This window comes from Cetorhinus maximus, chromosome 15, assembly GCF_964194155.1.
Source record: "Cetorhinus maximus chromosome 15, sCetMax3.hap1.1, whole genome shotgun sequence".
Taxonomy (NCBI): domain Eukaryota; kingdom Metazoa; phylum Chordata; class Chondrichthyes; order Lamniformes; family Cetorhinidae; genus Cetorhinus; species Cetorhinus maximus.
Genome location: NC_135893.1, coordinates 29,024,743 through 29,041,216, shown reverse-complemented (window position 1 = coordinate 29,041,216; position 16,474 = coordinate 29,024,743). Strand labels below are relative to the sequence as shown.

The 16,474-nt window shown below is 44.1% G+C and overlaps 1 protein-coding gene and 1 pseudogene across 3 annotated transcripts in view; both read left to right on the top strand.

The window, feature by feature from the left end:
* LOC144691146 (proproteinase E-like) overlaps positions 1–4,571 on the top strand; it is a 28,305-nt pseudogene extending 23,734 nt beyond the window's left edge. The window contains exons 7-9 of the transcript XR_013579041.1: positions 1,589–1,699; positions 2,547–2,699; positions 4,486–4,571. The product of XR_013579041.1 is annotated as a proproteinase E-like (transcript). The remainder of the gene's footprint in view (positions 1–1,588; positions 1,700–2,546; positions 2,700–4,485) is intronic.
* Positions 4,572–14,630: 10,059 nt separating this feature from the next.
* The window catches only part of LOC144690581 (CTD nuclear envelope phosphatase 1-like), a 35,619-nt gene continuing 33,775 nt past the window's right edge, over positions 14,631–16,474 (top strand). Inside the window, exon 1 of one of the 2 annotated variants that reach the window (XM_078558202.1) lies at positions 14,631–15,017. In XM_078558202.1, the coding sequence (XP_078414328.1) occupies positions 14,961–15,017 (57 nt within the window). In that variant the 5' untranslated portion in view covers positions 14,631–14,960. Of the gene's footprint in view, positions 15,063–16,474 lie in introns of both variants that reach the window. The other variant, XM_078558201.1, reaches the window with a different exon arrangement.

The following is a 16,474-nucleotide window of genomic DNA, read 5'->3' as shown; positions in this document are numbered from 1 at the left end:
AGAAGAAGGGAGATACCTCAACAAAATGATGCTCCATCTGTAACTATTACTGAATCTGTGGTTCCTGTTGAAGTTGCTCAGCCAAAGATAGACATGCCCGGTGTCTCTGTCAGAGTGGAAGACATTGAACTTCCTGTGCCTAATGAGGTACCTGATGTTAATGCGGTTCCAGAGAATGTGGTTTCTGCCAAAGAATCGGAAGCCGTGGAGCTACGACGTTCCACACGGATCAGGGAACCACCTGAAAGACTGAACTTGTCATTTCATGACCTGTGTAAATATTGTAATGTAATGAGATAAATATCCTTGTAAATAAAAAATGTAAAGAAAAGCTAAAGAGGTTGAAATGTAGTAATTATAGTTCTGATAAACGTAGGACTGTAGCTTTGAGAATAATCCTGTGTTGTAAGATCACATGATCTGTGTAAACCAATGAGTTATCAGCATAGGGAACCTCTAGGAGAGAGTTCTTCTTTAGTTATAGAATTAGATGCACACACGTATCTGCTGTTGCTATGTGGTAAATAAAGTTCAATATTTCCACCAAGAAAAGTTGCCTGGAAAATCAACTCTATAACAGTATTGTACCTCTCCAAAGCACTCTGGCAGCTTTAGACCTTGTCCTACCAGGTCTAAAGTGCACAAGTCATGTTTTGGATATTCCAATAGCCAAAATCGGATTTGACTGAGGCAGCTGCACTTTTAACTTATGTAGTTGCCTCCATGAACCATGGATGTGCACATTAGAACCTGCCCCCATTCCCACCCCACCCCCGGGAAATGGCAGAGGCTGGGTATGGGGTGAGATTCCTGGATCTGGGCCTGAATATATAACGCCTATATTCCCTAGCATTTAGAAGAATGAGAGGTGATCTCATTGAAACAATGAAAATTCTTAAGGGGTTCAGCAAGGTAGATGTTAGGAGGATGTTTCCCCTGGCTGCAGAGTGTAGAACTAAGGGTCACAAGCTCAACCATTAAGGTCTGAGGTGAGGAGAATTTTCTTCATTCAGAGGGTTGTGAATCTTTGGAATTCTTTACCCCAAAGAACTGGGGACACTCTGTCACTAAGTATATTCAAGACAGTGATTTGATAGATTTTTGGATACTAAGAAAATTAAGGGATATTGGGATATGCCAAAAAGTGGAATTGAGGTAGAAAATCAGCCATGATTTTATTGAAGTCCGCTTGAAAGACTGAGTGGCCTACACCTGCTTCCATCTCTCATTGCCTTATGTTCTTGATCATCTCAGAATAATGTTCTTACTTTGCTTTGTAACCTTTGTGCTATTACCCGATTCTTACTAAGGCCTTTTAATATAATCTCTGATGTGGTGTTATTGCTGTTTTCATACTAGACAGCAAACAGTCTTGTTGTAATATACTGGAATGTATAATGTAAGTCTGCAGGGCCATCAGGAGTGTGTGAGTGTACGTATCTCAATATTTTCCCCATGCCCAGCTTTAAGTATTACGTTCCTCTGACCACTATGTTGTGAACATCATTATTTCTTACAGATTTCATTTTTCCTAATGAATGAATATTTATGTTTGGCATTCTGCAGCCGGCAGGCCATTCGCCAACAGGCACTTCTGCCAATCATTGACCATCAGATCTGCCAACAAAGTGACTGGTGGGGTAACAGCGTGAAGATGACCATGGTTTGCGCTGGAGGGTATGAGCAGTCTGGATGTAATGTACGAAATTTCTACATAATTTAGTTTAAAATGCTTTGTGTGGATTTGTGGTTTGAGAGGAGAAGGGCTAACAGTTCTGGGAAACTGGTCACTTTTTAAGCTGTGGATCAGTGGGCAGCACTTTTGCCTCTGAATCCAGAGGTTGTGGGTTCCAGTCCCACTCCAAACACTTAGGCAGAAAAGTAGCTTAACGTTCCAGTGCAGTAGTGAAATCCTCGCAAACAGTTTTGTTTTGGTTAATTGTGTTCTTTGATAGGTAATCCCTCTCTCACTGTTTGCATCAAATGTCTTTCTTTCTCTTGTAATCTTTCCAACCTTTCTCTATTTTCTAATTACTACATTGGCCATTGCTCCTTTCAACTCATTTCTCTTTTTGCCTCCAAGTTCCAAATACCCTATCCTACATAATTTCCCTCCTGCCTGCATTGTCACTGTTTTGAAGCCAGGACTCATATAGCAATCTCCTATTCTATTTCTGCAAGCATCTCGTTTGGATCTGAGTCCAAGACCAGGAGCTGAAAGGTCAACTATAGCTCCTGATCCCGCTATGTCTACAGACGTAAATAGAATTTCTGTATCTACCTGTCTGCCTGCCTGCCCACCCATATTGTGTGTATATATAATATGTGCATGTGTGAACGGACACTGGATCTAGGTTAATGTTATGGAGAATCTTCCCCCTCTTTGAAATTACAAATATGGGCTAAGAGTTGAAAGGGTAGACCTGTACTGGGCTTGTAGGTCTTATTAAGTCTTGGTTGAGATTACAGTTTAGGAAGGGTTTAACAATGACATTTGTGGCTAATGTTGCTACGGGCTAACCTGTTTTCTCCTTATTTTAATTCAGGGGGACTCTGGTGGTCCTTTGAACTGCCAAGGTGCTGATGGATTGTGGTATGCTTATGGTGTAGTCAGCTTTGGGTCATCTTTGGGCTGCAACACTCTGATGAAACCCACTGTCTTCACCCGAGTATCTGCCTTCAATTCCTGGATAGATTCGGTGAGCAAAATATTAAACAGGAGGGAGCTGTGATAAAAATAGTGCAATTCTGGCTTGTTTAGCTTCATGGAGGCTCCTTTAATTCAGTCGCTAATCAAAAGGAGTTTAAACACAAACTCGCTACGGTCAGAATCTTGCCCCAATCTTCATTCAATACAAATGTTGTGTGGTCAATTTGTTGTCTGCAATGTTTGAGGGAGGAGTCGAGCTACTTTTGAACAAAGACACACTGTGTGGCTTTTTTTAGTTATGGGTTGGATAGCCAGTTATTTCCAAGTGAGGTCGACAGCACAGTCCAGATAACTGTGTTCAGCGATATTTAAGGAACTGGGTGATTAAAACCTTAAGTTTGGAACATCCAAGAGCTATAGTTCAGACCAGCATAGCTCCCACAGTGAAATACAAGAAGGTATCTCCAGCCACGAAGGGGCCGGAAAATCCCAGCCAAAATTTTTCATGTACCTCGCGTAAAAACCTGCTTTAGTTTTTCAGGGATCAAGGACCAAGAATTTCAGAACCAAAAGCATAATCCGGGAAATGTCAACCATTCGGTTTCATTGTAAACGTATAAATACTAATAACAATAAGTGTTCTAAATAAATGCTTAAAACATTCTAAATTTAAGTTTTTTGTTTTTAGTTATCCAAATCATTAAAGTGATCATATTATGAATGACAAATCATGTTATGATTATTAAATACTTACCAGTAATTATTACAGTTCACTAATTTAAAGGTAGACACAGGAAACTTTAGATTTTCCACCTGCCAATTGTCGCATCTCATTGAAAACATTACCTATGACTCTCGGCCTAAAAAAGATTACTTTCAAAATTTTGATTTTTACGTGAGTGTATATGGTATATTTATTATATATCACTTATTTACTCAATTGTTCACTTTTTGTTAAACAAATTCATTTAATAGTTTAGATCTAAAATGAGGTTTGATGATGTCATGCTCCATCGCTTGTCAAACGTGGGAGGGAGATCCTGTGGAGGCCTAGAATAATTCCTATTGCTAAAATGCTTAGAAGACTAATTGTTACGTTCACTATCTTTGGCATAATATCATAAATTTATGTAGATATCAAGGATAGCGAAGAAAATCATTGAGCGCAACCTACCTATTCCAGTGATCAAAAATATGAGAGATGAAAAATTCAAAGTAAGAAAGATAGAAAGATCCAAAAAGTTAACAGAGGCAAGAACACTTCCGTCTTGTTCTAAGAATGTTGGGAAGTAGTCACTAATGTGAAAAATTTTCAGCTGAGTTTTGGATTTCATCCCATTTTTCTACACTTTTTCTCTCATTTACTCCTGAAAGTACAGAGTCGTACTCAGTGTTCCAATGGTCATGGCAGCTCCATTCCAAATGGTCATCCTTCATGTTTGACCCTAGTCAGTGGATGATTTCATTATGTAGAGGATCACAATGCACAGTGTTATGGAATGGCAGAACAGGGGTTGCATTAACCCTTCTGTTGCATTCCCGATCTCAGCATTGCCGCTGTGGAGAGCTGCTGAGCAGAGGACAAAAGTTTTCCCCACAGACGCCAGGATAAAGCAGAAGAAGGGCTACCATGGACTGCTGGGATTCCATCCTGGGCAGCATCAGTGGGACCCGAGCACAGGTTACATGCCTACACTCTCAGCCTCAGCTGCTTTATAACTTAAGCAATGTAGAGATAAAAACAGGAAGTGTCAGCTCTTCAAACTGCTGTTCTGAGCCTGTCTGTTTCTTTCATCAATGTTACTAACATCTCCTCCTATGTCCTTCATTTTCAGATAATGGCCAGTAATTGAAAGATGGACAACAGCATTTCAAGATCTCCTAACCACGAATTTAGAACTGAATAAACTGAATTAATAGAACCAAAAAACTGATCACTGTGGTTATTTTGTCCCTGGGAAATGCCTCATTGCATCTGCATCAATCGCATTCATCATCATAAGTGAATCCTGTTGACTGGTTCACTAATTTCCCTACTCTGGCATTGTGCATTTCAGCACCTCCTCTTCACACCCATCCTTTTCCCAACCCCACTTTACTGCCACCTAGCACACCTGGGATTTGATTCCCTTTCGCTGTGCTCCTGGAGTATATGTTCAAATAACTGCTTCTGCAAAGCATTCATTGAGGTGTCAGCTTGGCTTTGAAATGGCATTTACACCTAGGAGTCAGAAGGTTATGGGGGTATAACACCCACTGCAGGATTTGAGCACAAAACCTAGGCTGACGCTCCATTGCAGCATTGAGAGAGAGCTGCACAGTCAGAGATGCCATCTTTTTAACAGAAGCTTGAACTGGTTGCTCACTTGCCTGTTTAATTGGATATCAAAGATCCAATGGCATCAGGGGGAGGTGGTGGCATAATGGTATTGTCACTGGACTAGTATTACAGAGACTTGGAATAATGCTCTGGGGGCCCAGATTGGAATCCCACTACGGCAGATGGTGAAATTTGAATTAAATAATCTGATGATGACCACAAAACCATTGCTGAGTGTCATAAAAAGCCATCTGGTTCACTAAGGTCCTTTAGGAAAGCAAATCTGCCGTCCTTACGTCCTTGCTTGGTCTGGCCTACATGTGACCCACAGCAACACTTGGAAGAGGCAAGGTTTGATCAGGGATAGTCAGCATAGCTTTGTCAGAGGGAGGTCATGCCTAACAAATTAATTGAATTTTTTGAGGAGGTGACCAGGTGTGTAAATGAGGGTAGTGCAGTTGATGTAGTCTATAGGGATTTCAGCAAAGCCTTTGACAAGGTCCTACATGGGAGACTTATAAAGAAGGCAAATGCACATGGGATACAGGGTAATTGATAAGGTGGATTCAAAATTGACTTAGTTGTAGGAGACAGAGGGTGATGGCAGAAGGATGCTTTAGTGACTGGAAGCCAGTGTCCAGTGGCGCACCACAGGGATCTGTGCTCGGTCCTCTATTATTGGTCATTTATATAAACAACATAGATGACTATGTGGGGGGTAGGATTAGTAAGTTTGCGGATGACACAAAGATTGGCCGGGTGGTTAATAGTGAGGTTGAGTGTCTTGGGCTACAGGAAGATATAGACGGGATAGTCAAATAGGCAGATAAGTGGCTGATGGAATTTAACCCTGAAAAGTGTGAGGTGGTACACTTTAGAAGGAGTAATTTGTCAAGGAAGTATTCAATGAACGGCATGACGCTAGGAAGTTCTGAGGAACAAAGGGGCCTTGGCATGTGTGTCCATAGATTTCTGAAGGCAGAGGGGTATGCTAGTAGGGTGGTGAAAAAGGCATATGGGACACTTGTCTTTATCAATTGAGGCATAGATTACAAAAGTAAGGGAGGCCATGTTGGAGTTGTATAGAACCTTGGTGAGGCCACAGCTGGAGTACTGTGTGCAGTTCTGGTCACCACATTATAGGAAGGATGGGATTGCACTGGAGGGGGTGCAGAGGAGATTCACCAGGATGTTGCCTGGGATGAAACATTTAAGTTATGAAGAGAGGTTGGATAGACTTGGGTTGTTTTCGTTGGAGCAGAGAAGACTGAGTGGCGACCTGATCGAGGTGTACAAGATTATGAGGGGCATGGACAGGGTGGATAGGGAGCAGCTATTCCCCTTAGTTGCAGGGTCAGTCACGAGGGGACATAAGTTCAAGGTGAGGGGCAGGAGGTTTAGGGGGGATGTGAGGAAAAGCTTTTTTACCCAGAGGGTGGTGACGGTCTGTAATGCACTGCCTGGGAGGGTGGTGGAGACGGGTTGCCTCACATCCTTTAAAAAGTACCTGGATGAGCACTTGGCAGGTCATAACATTCAAGGCTATGGGCCAAGTGCTGGTAAATGGGATTAGGTAGGTAAGTCAGGTGTTTCTCACGTGTCGGTGCAGACTCAATGAGCCAAAGGGCCTCTTCTGCACTGTGATTCTGTGATTCTGAATGTGGTTATCTCTTAAATGGGAAATAAGTGCTGGCCTAGCCAGTGATGCCCGCATCCCATGAACGAAAAAAAATATTTGCAGAAGAGTCCTGGTTCATTCATTTATCCATCAGCCAACAGAACTAAGAGGAAGAAAAAGAAGGAGTGGAATCATCCGTGCCTGCTGGTGTCAGGCGTGCTCGGCAGCATCAGTGGTCAATATGGCAAGAAGGCCAAAAATTGGTTTCATGATGTTGTGAAACCAGCTTGCAATCGTCTGCTTAGCCCGTCAATGGCGGGCCGCGTTTCCCACCATCGGACGTTGGAAGCCTCATTGTAATACATCTGCATGTCCTTATAAGGCTAGCCCGCTGGACTCATCCACACCCCCTGCCGCCCCACCCTACTGGATTGTCTAACCACATTGGCATGATTGCACAACGACGTGTTTCACAACAGCATCTATAAGGCGTGCACTTCGCGGGCTGCACTTTGAGGGGAACTCGGGGGTGAGTGCACAGTAATGTTGCAGAGCGCTTGCGAGGGACGTCTGTTGAGGTGTGTTGGGGGGGTGGGCAAATGTCGCCCTGCGATTGAGGTGACATGGTGGGAGGGCAAAGACGGCCTTGTGGTTGAGGCAAATTTGGGGGGGTGGCGGCGCAAAGGCAGCCCCGCAGTTGAAGGTAGCGCACAAGCAAATGTGGGGGGTGGGGGGGTTGTGAGGGGCGAGGGAAGCAGCCACGCATTCAGGACACCTTGTATAAAGTGACTGTTGTTCCGCAGCTGAGACAGTTCCGGCACAGACACATTGATATGATTGGAGTCGGGCCTCTGGCATATCCACCCTTTCAAGCCATGCAGAGGCAACAAAGTGCCACCAAGCGCTCCAGAGCTTTGCACCCTTCACAGGCTGCAAACTAAAGAGCGTTTGAGTGGACTGCAGAACAGTTAGATGACTGGGAACATTGTACAATCTCCTTGCTAAAGCTGGCTGCGGAGTAGTCACTGGTGGAGATGCTCACAGCCCCTTGCAATGTCATCATGCCGGTTTGGACCAGTCTCCCCCATGGTTCAAGCTAACAGTGAAGTCTTGCAGTGTGTGTTAGGCGAATGCCTGCACCTGAGCTGAGAGCACAGCATGCAGTCCAGTGGGCAAAGCTGCCGCCAATCAGTCAGGTGGAGTGGGGTGGAGGAAAGTGGAGTTTCGGGCAGACATTCATCATACTCACAGAGTCATAGAGGCCTACATCACAGGAAAAGGCCCTTCGGCCCATCAAGTTTGCACCAGTCAAACAAGTACCTAACTATTCTAATCTCATTTTCCAATACTAGGCCCATGGCTTTGTATGCCATGGCATCGCAAATGCACATCCAAATACTTCTTAAATGTTATGAGGGTTTCTTCCTCTACCACCCTTTCAGGCAGTGAATTCCAGATTCCCACCACTCTCTGGATGAAAAATTTCTTCCTCACATCCCCTCTAAACCTCCTGCCCCTACCACCCTTTGTGCCTGGATGGCCAAAAAGTGTGTCCCCTGCCAGGTTCTGTTTTCCCAACTCTCAAATGGCCAGCGTTCCAGGGCAGGACAAAGAAAACACTTAAAAGACACACTGAAGCTCTCCTTGAAGCTTGGCAGAATTAACATTAATAACTGGGAGGTGCTTGTTACCAATTGCTCAAAATAACAGTAACTTGTCCATCGAGCTGCAACATGCTTTACATCACAACATCATAATGATGAGGTAGAGCGGCTGCAGATATGGAAAGAAAACAAAACAAATCCTGCACTCCAGATCCCACTGCCTCATGTGATGTCCTGCTCCATGTGTGCAAAGATATGCAGGTCAACAATTGGCTTGTTCAGTCACATGAAGACCCACGGCAGATACTCGTGACCCTGAGTAGATGTCATCCTCGAATCAAGGGACAGCCACCGCCGACAACATTTCAGAAATAATTTATTGTTGTTAAGTCCAAGGTTGTAAAATGTACTGCATGAATTCAAGTTCTTGCTATTCTTTCCATCTTTTGTGTAAACAAAGAATTTTATCCTGTCAATGGTGTGTTACTTGTTAAATCTAATAAGGTGTGAACAGTATTACACCTAAGTGGAAAGTTAGCGCACTCTTCTTTCATCTTCAGCTCTGAATCCAGCCCAGCCTAACGTGATGAAATTTTCCTTTCCATTATGGCTACAAGGGTTCTAATTGCAACGAGCTTAAGGAATCTCAGCCCATTTTCTAATGAATCCGATCATAACCTAAAACTGCCCATAATTCAGTAGTAATGGCCCTAACTAGGATTTGACACCATATTGGCACTAAATTAGCAGTCTCATTTGGAGATAAAATGTTACACTAATGGAGTTAAGAATACTATTCTGAGATTGTTATTAGCTATTGGGTTGAATGGAGGGAGCTTTTCGGTGACAATCCCAAGTTGTAAAAGGTAAATGTAAAGAGATTGGTCAACATTTGAAAGAGAAAAATTGATTAATATTCCAACTGCAGATTATTCATTAGAACAGTGCTACTTTGTTCCCCATTTCTTAAACAAAAGTATATGGTTGCTTGTTTAACAAAGGGTGCCTCCTTCCTAATCCTGTAAGGATGAGTCCTGTTTATTGGGTAAGTCTTTTCAAAATGAGTATCTGATAGCTCCATTGGCAAGTGGATTGCCATATAAGCAAGAGCTCCTGAGATTGCATCATGGAGAGTTGATCGATTTCAACTGAGACAGCAGTTCTACAACTGGGGTGGGAGTGGGGAAATCAGGTGTCAGGTGAGTACCGGATCAGGCTTGCTTGTAATGTTGAACACAGTTGAATAACCTGGTAACACCCACTGTCCATGAGCTATACATGAGAAATACTGGAGTCCATAGAACTGTATCTCAGCAAATGTCCTCAGGAGAGACTGAAAGAAAGGGACAGAAGAATTTTTAAAAAACTTGATGGATATAGAGTCACTAGAGAAAGTGCAAATAAGATTTACCAGAATGACACCAGAACCGAGAGGGCTATACCTATGAGGAAAGATTGAGCAGGCTGGGGTTCTTCTCTAAAGATGAAACTGAGGGGTGACCTGATAGAGGCCTTCAAGACTATAAAAGGATTTGATAGGTAGATGTAGCAAAGATGTTTCCGCTTGTGGGTGAGACCAGAACTTGGGGTCAAAAAATAAGAGAGTTTCTAATTAATCAAGCAGAGAGTTCAAGAGAAGCTTCTGTACTGAGAGTGTGGTTAGAATGTGGAACTCGCTACCTCAGGGAGTGTTTGAGATGAATAGCATAGATACATTCAAGTGGCAGATATACAAGCACATGCAGGAGGAAGGAATAGACTGATACGTTGATGGGGTTAGATGAAGAGTGGTGGGAGGAGGATCGTTGGGAGCATAAACATTGCCATGGGGAGCTGTTGGGCCGGGTGGCCTGTTTCTGTAAAAGACTTCTGTAAAAGACAAACCAGCTCTTGAGCAAAATAACAAACAGTCAGGCATTTACAAACTGATGGGGCTGAAAAACACCAGTATCTTTCTCTACCATTTCACTCAAGTTTTCTTTGTGAATGGAGTATCATATGGCACAGTAATTACACACTGCAGTCATTCACTCAAAGTTGAGTAGATGTTATTACAGTCAAAGTGTGATCATCCACTTAGATGCTAATGCTTTTCTTTGTTGGGTAGAGCACTTAAGACTTGCAGTGTGTACGTCAATCAATCCCCATATTCCGTTCAATTCTCCTTGGCTGAAGGCACCAGGATAATGACTGCTGAAGTCCCTTGGCAGACCAATGCATTGTCCTGAGTGCAAACAGACATGGAAGGTTTCAGAATTAGTTAGCTGTTGGACAACAGGGATTTGACAAAGTAAAGCAGGTGAAACTGTTTCCACGGAAAGGTCGATTGAAAACCAAAGACACAAATTTAACATGCTTGGCAAAAGAAACAGGGGTTGGGGGAAAGAGAAGATTTTTTTTTTTTACATAGCGAATTGTCATGACCTAGAATGCATTATCTGAAAAGGTGATGGAAGCACAGTTTCTTAAAGGGGATTGGATAAATATTTGGAAATGAAATACATGGGGAAAGAGGAGGCACATGGGAGCAATTGGATAGCTCTTTCAAAGAGTCAAAACAGCCAAACAGACTCCTGTGCTATAAGATTTTATTGTTCTACCATCGTAGTGATGTTCCAATGAGTCTCAGTGGCCTTTGGCAAGCAAGGTAAAAATCAAACAGGAATTCTGCTTGTAACCAATGTCTAGGGTACTCTGTTGGAATTTTTAAAATTTATTTATTCCTGGGGTGTGGGGTGCCCCTGGCAAGGCTGGCATTTATTGTCCATCCCTAATTGTGCTTCAGAACGTGAGGAGCTTTCTTGAACCACTGCAGTCCATGAGGTGAAGATACACCCATAGTGCCATTAGGTAGGGAGCTCCAGTGATGATGAAGGAACAACGATATGGTTCCAAGTCAGGATGGTGCATGCCTTCAAGGGGAAATTGCAGGCAGTGGTGTTCCCATGCATCTGTTGATCTTGTCTTTCGAGGTGGTAAAAGTGGGTTTGGAAGATGCTGTGAAAGAAACCTTGGCAAATTGTTGCGCAACATCTCATAGATGGTATACACTGCGACCATATTGCAGTGTTGGTGTAAGGGGTGAATGATTAAGGTGGTGGATGTGTTACCAATCTAGTGGGTTGCTTTGTCTTGGATGGTGTCGAGCTTCTTGAGTGTCATTGGAGCTGCAGTCATCCAGGCAAGTGGAGAGTATTCCATCACACTCCTGAATTATGTGATATAGGTGGTGGACAAGCTTTGGGGAGTCAGTGGGTGAGTTATTTGCTGCAGAATTCCCAGTCCCTGAACTGCCCTCATACCCAATACATTGTCACTGACAACTGGGAGACCATTGCTGATGGCCATGACCTCTGGAGACTAACTGTTTGGAGAAGCAATGGAAGAGGTGAGCAAAAGCAAAAAGTTTAGCCGGTTGAAAAGATGGCTCAGAGCAAACAGAGGCCAGTGAATTGTGCACCTTCTCAGGCCATTGTATTCCTTTGTAGCAAATGCAGCAGAGCCTGCCATGCCAGGGTGGGGCTCCTGGGTCACACTAGGTGATGTTTAACACAGAGTTGACTGCCAGGGTGCAAACCATCATCTTATGAGGCAGAAATCTGCCACTATCTCAAAAACTATTGAACAGATTTCAATGAAACTTGGTACACAGATAGGGTATGGCCCAAGGAAGAACTGGGTAGTTTATGGTGAAGATGCAGATCTGGATCCTGAAATTCTTTTAAAGAATCCATTAACAACTGGGGATGGAGTGAATTGACTTTTTTCTTAGAATGTTGTTGACTGTTTCAGAATGTTGTGGCTATCTCAGTTGCTGTCGTGCAATTTGTCACAGCTGTTAAAATGTGAGCAGAGTTTTTAGAGCAGGTTGTAGGATGTGAATTAATCTGAAGCCTCCTCAGTGAGTTGGAGCTCTTAATAAAACATTTTTTTTCAGCTTTGTAGTCACACAGCATCAACCAAGCAGGGAAAAGTCACAAGGCAGAGCTGTGTATTTATAATAACATTGCATTAACACAGCCTGGCAGAGGTATGCGCTCTACTGAGTGCCCTTTTCACTTGTTCTTATTGTACCTTTTTGATACAAGTAACTTGCCAGACCATTTCAGCAAGCAGTTATGAGTCAACCACATTGTGGTGGGTCTGGAGACAGATATAGGCCAGATCAGGTAAGACTGGCAGGTTTCCTTCCCTGAAGGATATTAGTGAACCAGTTGGGTTTTTATTGATTTTTAAGGCAATTCCAGAGCTTCATGGTAGCCATTCCCGATACTAGCTTATTATCCCAGATTAATGGGATTCAAATTCACAAACTGCCATGCTGGGATTTAAGCTCCGGTGTCCAAATCATTAGTCCAAGCCTCTTACTAGTCCAGTGACATAACCACTATACCAGCACAGCTTTAATTGTGGGTGCATGCATGTGTGAACTTTGATGGCCCAATAGCTAAACATTCTGTCAACATTTGCTGTTTAAGCTGACAGAGGGAGAATAGTTACTTCACAGAGGTATTGATAAATATACCATAATGGTTTAGCACCTTCAAAGGAGGAATTGAGAAAATTGTTCATAGAACAAGAAAGAATTCTATATACACAAGTTTATTTTCAAATGTCATTCAATAAATGCAAATTATTTATTAATTGAACTGTTTGAATATGTAATCTATAATTTTATCAATGCTGTATTGTAATCCACAAAGAAAGAAATTGCATTCCTATAGCACCTTGCACATCCTCAGGTGCTCCAAAGCATTTTGCTGATCGACAATGAACTATTTTAAAAGTGTAGACACTGTTGTGCTCAAGTTTCTGGAGTGGGACTTGAACCCTTATACTTCTGCCTTAGCTGAGAATGCTGCCAACGGGTAAATTTGAGAGTATTTGTCTAAGAATACGATAATAAATTTTCAGAAAAGTACACATAATTTTGGAATTGTTTGTAAAATATTAGTCTTTGCTCTTTATATGTTACATGATTTTGATTCCATAAGATCAGGCTCATTCTGAAAATTGATATATATCAGTTGAGAACTAATTTAAAAGTTGTCAGAATTCCTTTCAAAGTTCAAGTGGGAGAGTTTATATTTCAATCATCCTTTCAGTAAAACAGGTTGACATATCTTACATTGATAAAACGTAATGTACACTTTATAGTAAACATGGTACCTTTTAGCAGTGGGTGACCTTGATTGAGTGAGTGGGGCTGTGGATGACCTTGGAGACTGATTCCAGGGAGCAGCAACTATAACTTCACTGTTGTGTTCCCTCACTACGCCAATGCCTGGTGTGTTTTAAGGAATAGAATTGTTAGACATTAACTGGGCAATTTACATCTCTGACGGTTATTGCAACAAAATGTTCAAGACCGGATGTGTGGACTTGTCAGGTATCACTTGTTGCAGAGCAATAATAAGCTATTTTTAGATTGAAGATGTGATCTGTTGAATCCAAGTCACTTTAAGGGTGCCATTGCACTACAACTATAACTTTGCAATTAGTTATAGTGTAAATGCAGCGTCACATTTTGTTTCACCTTTTTTCAGGCCTTAATATCTGATTTATATGACACATGTTCAGTGGTGGTGAGAAGCCGAAACCATCTCGCACTGATGCTAAAAAAAAAAACTGTGAAGGCTAGAAATATGACATAAAACCAGAAACTGCTGAAAACACTCAGTTCAGGCAACATCAATGGAGAGAAAATATAGGAACAGCAGTAGGCCATTCAGCCCCTCAAGCTTGTTCCTCCATTCCTAAAAAATAGGGGCATGGAGTAGACTTCTCAAGCCCGCTCCGCCATTTAATAAGATCATGGCTGACCTTCGGTCTCAACACCACTTTCCCACTTGATTCCCAGATCCATTGGTTCCCTTAGATTCCAAAAGTCCATCAGTCACAGTTTCGAATATACTCAATGACTGAGCATCCACAGAAGGGTTATGGAATTCCAAAGGCTCACTATCCGCTGCGTGAATCTCCTCAGCTCAGTCCTAAATAATTGTCCTCTTATCCTGAGACTGCGTGCTCTATTTGAGACTCACCATCCAGGGGAAACGTCCCGTGAGCATCGACCCTGTCAATCCCCCTCAGAATCTGACAGGTTTCTCTGGGATCACCTCTCATTCTCCCCAACTCCAGAGAGAGAGAGAGAGAGTGTCAGCCCATTCGAACCAAGCTCCCTCCACAGGATGGGGATCAAGGCTGGTATGAAACAGAATTAATTAGCTCGATGACATTAATTCTGTTTCTCTTTCCTCAGATATTGTCTGAGTTGCTGGGCATTTCCAGCATTACATTTCACACTGGTGCTCAACTTGAATTGTGACTGCACCTTTAAATAGGAAGCAGAGGGTCATGTTGAGGTGGATTTGAGGGTGGATGATAATCCCACTCCTGACACTGAACAATCCTGAGTAAGTTTATAAGGAGTGAGGAGCTGATGGAATGTGTTTCCCTCTCAGACCCTGGGCTGCTGCTGGGAGGCAGTCGGACGACATTAAGTAGACGTTGCCTTTAAGAGGTCCGGTCCTTCCCTTTAAGTGAAGATGGCGGCGGGGGAGCGCGGCCCAGAGCCCAGAGCGGCCGGAGGAGCCTGTAGCCGGCCCCGGGCCTAGGCCAGCACCCCGGCCGGAGGAGCCTGCAGCCGGCGCCGGGCCTAGGCCAGCACCCCGGCCGGAGGAGCCTGCAGCCGGGCCCAGGCCTAGGCCAGGCCCAGAACAGCACCCCGGCCGGCCGGCTGGCCGGGCGGGCTCCGGGCTCGGCAGCATGTTCAGTAAATACTTCCTGATGGGGCTCCGCAGCTTCGTGTGGCTGGCGGTGAAGGTGTGGAGTGTGTGTGTGGAGGCGGCCCGGAGACAAGTGCGGTCGGTGAGTGCGGGACCGGGGCGGAGAGAGAGAGAGAGAGTGTGTGAAGGGGAAAGGAGAGAGAGTGAGTGTGTGAAGGAGAAAGGTGAGAGTGTGAGAGTGTGTGTGAAGGGGAAAGGAGAGAGAGTGAGAGAGTGTGTGTGAAGGGGAAAGGAGAGAGAGAGTGAGTGTGTGTGTGAAGGGGAAAGGAGAGAGAGTGTGAGAGTGTGTGTGAAGGGGAAAGGAGAGAGAGTGAGAGAGTGTGTGTGAAGGGGAAAGGAGAGAGAGTGTAAGAGTGTGTGTGAAGGGGAAAGGAGAGAGAGTGAGAGAGTGTGTGTGAAGGGGAAAGGAGAGAGAGTGAGAGAGTGTGTGTGAAGGGGAAAGGAGAGAGAGTGAGTGTGTGTGTGAAGGGGAAAGGAGAGAGAGAGTGAGTGTGTGGAGGGGAAAGGAGAGAGAGAGTGAGTGTGTGTGAAGGGGTAAGGAGAGAGAGAGAGAGTGTGTGTGTGTGAAGGGGAAAGGAGAGAGAGAGTGTGTGTGTGAAGGGGAAAGGAGAGAGAGAGTGTGTGTGAAGGGGAAAGGAGAGAGAGAGTGTGTGTGAAGGGGAAAGGAGAGAGAGAGTGTGTGGTGAGGGGAAAGGAGAGAGAGAGTGTGTGTGAAGGGGAAAGGAGAGAGAGTGTGAGAGTGTGTGTGAAGGGGAAAGGAGAGAGAGTGAGAGAGTGTGTGTGAAGGGGAAAGGAGAGAGAGTGAGAGAGTGTGTGTGAAGGGGAAAGGAGAGAGAGTGAGAGAGTGTGTGTGAAGGGGAAAGGAGAGAGAGTGAGAGAGTGTGTGTGTGAAGGGGAAAGGAGAGAGTGAGAGAGTGTGTGTGAAGGGGAAAGGAGAGAGAGTGAGAGAGTGTGTGTGAAGGGGAAAGGAGAGAGAGTGAGAGAGTGTGTGTGAAGGGGAAAGGAGAGAGAGTGAGAGAGTGTGTGTGAAGGGGAAAGGAGAGAGAGTGAGAGAGTGTGTGTGAAGGGGAAAGGAGAGAGTGAGAGAGTGTGTGTGAGGGGAAAGGAGAGAGAGTGTGAGAGTGTGTGTGAAGGGGAAAGGAGAGAGAGTGAGAGAGTGTGTGTGAAGGGGAAAGGAGAGTGAGAGAGTGTGTGTGAAGGGGAAAGGAGAGAGAGTGAGAGAGTGTGTGTGAAGGGGAAAGGAGAGAGAGTGAGAGAGTGTGTGTGAAGGGGAAGGAGAGAAAGTGGAGAGTGTGTGTGGAGAGAGAGTGTGTAAGGGAAAGGAGAGAGAGTGTGTGTGTGAGGGGGAAAGGAGAGAGAGTGTGTGTGAAGGGGAAAGGAGAGAGAGTGTGTGTGAAGGGGAAAGGAGAGAGAGTGTGTGTGAAGGGGAAAGGAGAGAGAGGGTGTGTGAGGGAAAGGGAGAGAGTGTGTGTGAAGGGGAAAGGAGAGAGAGTG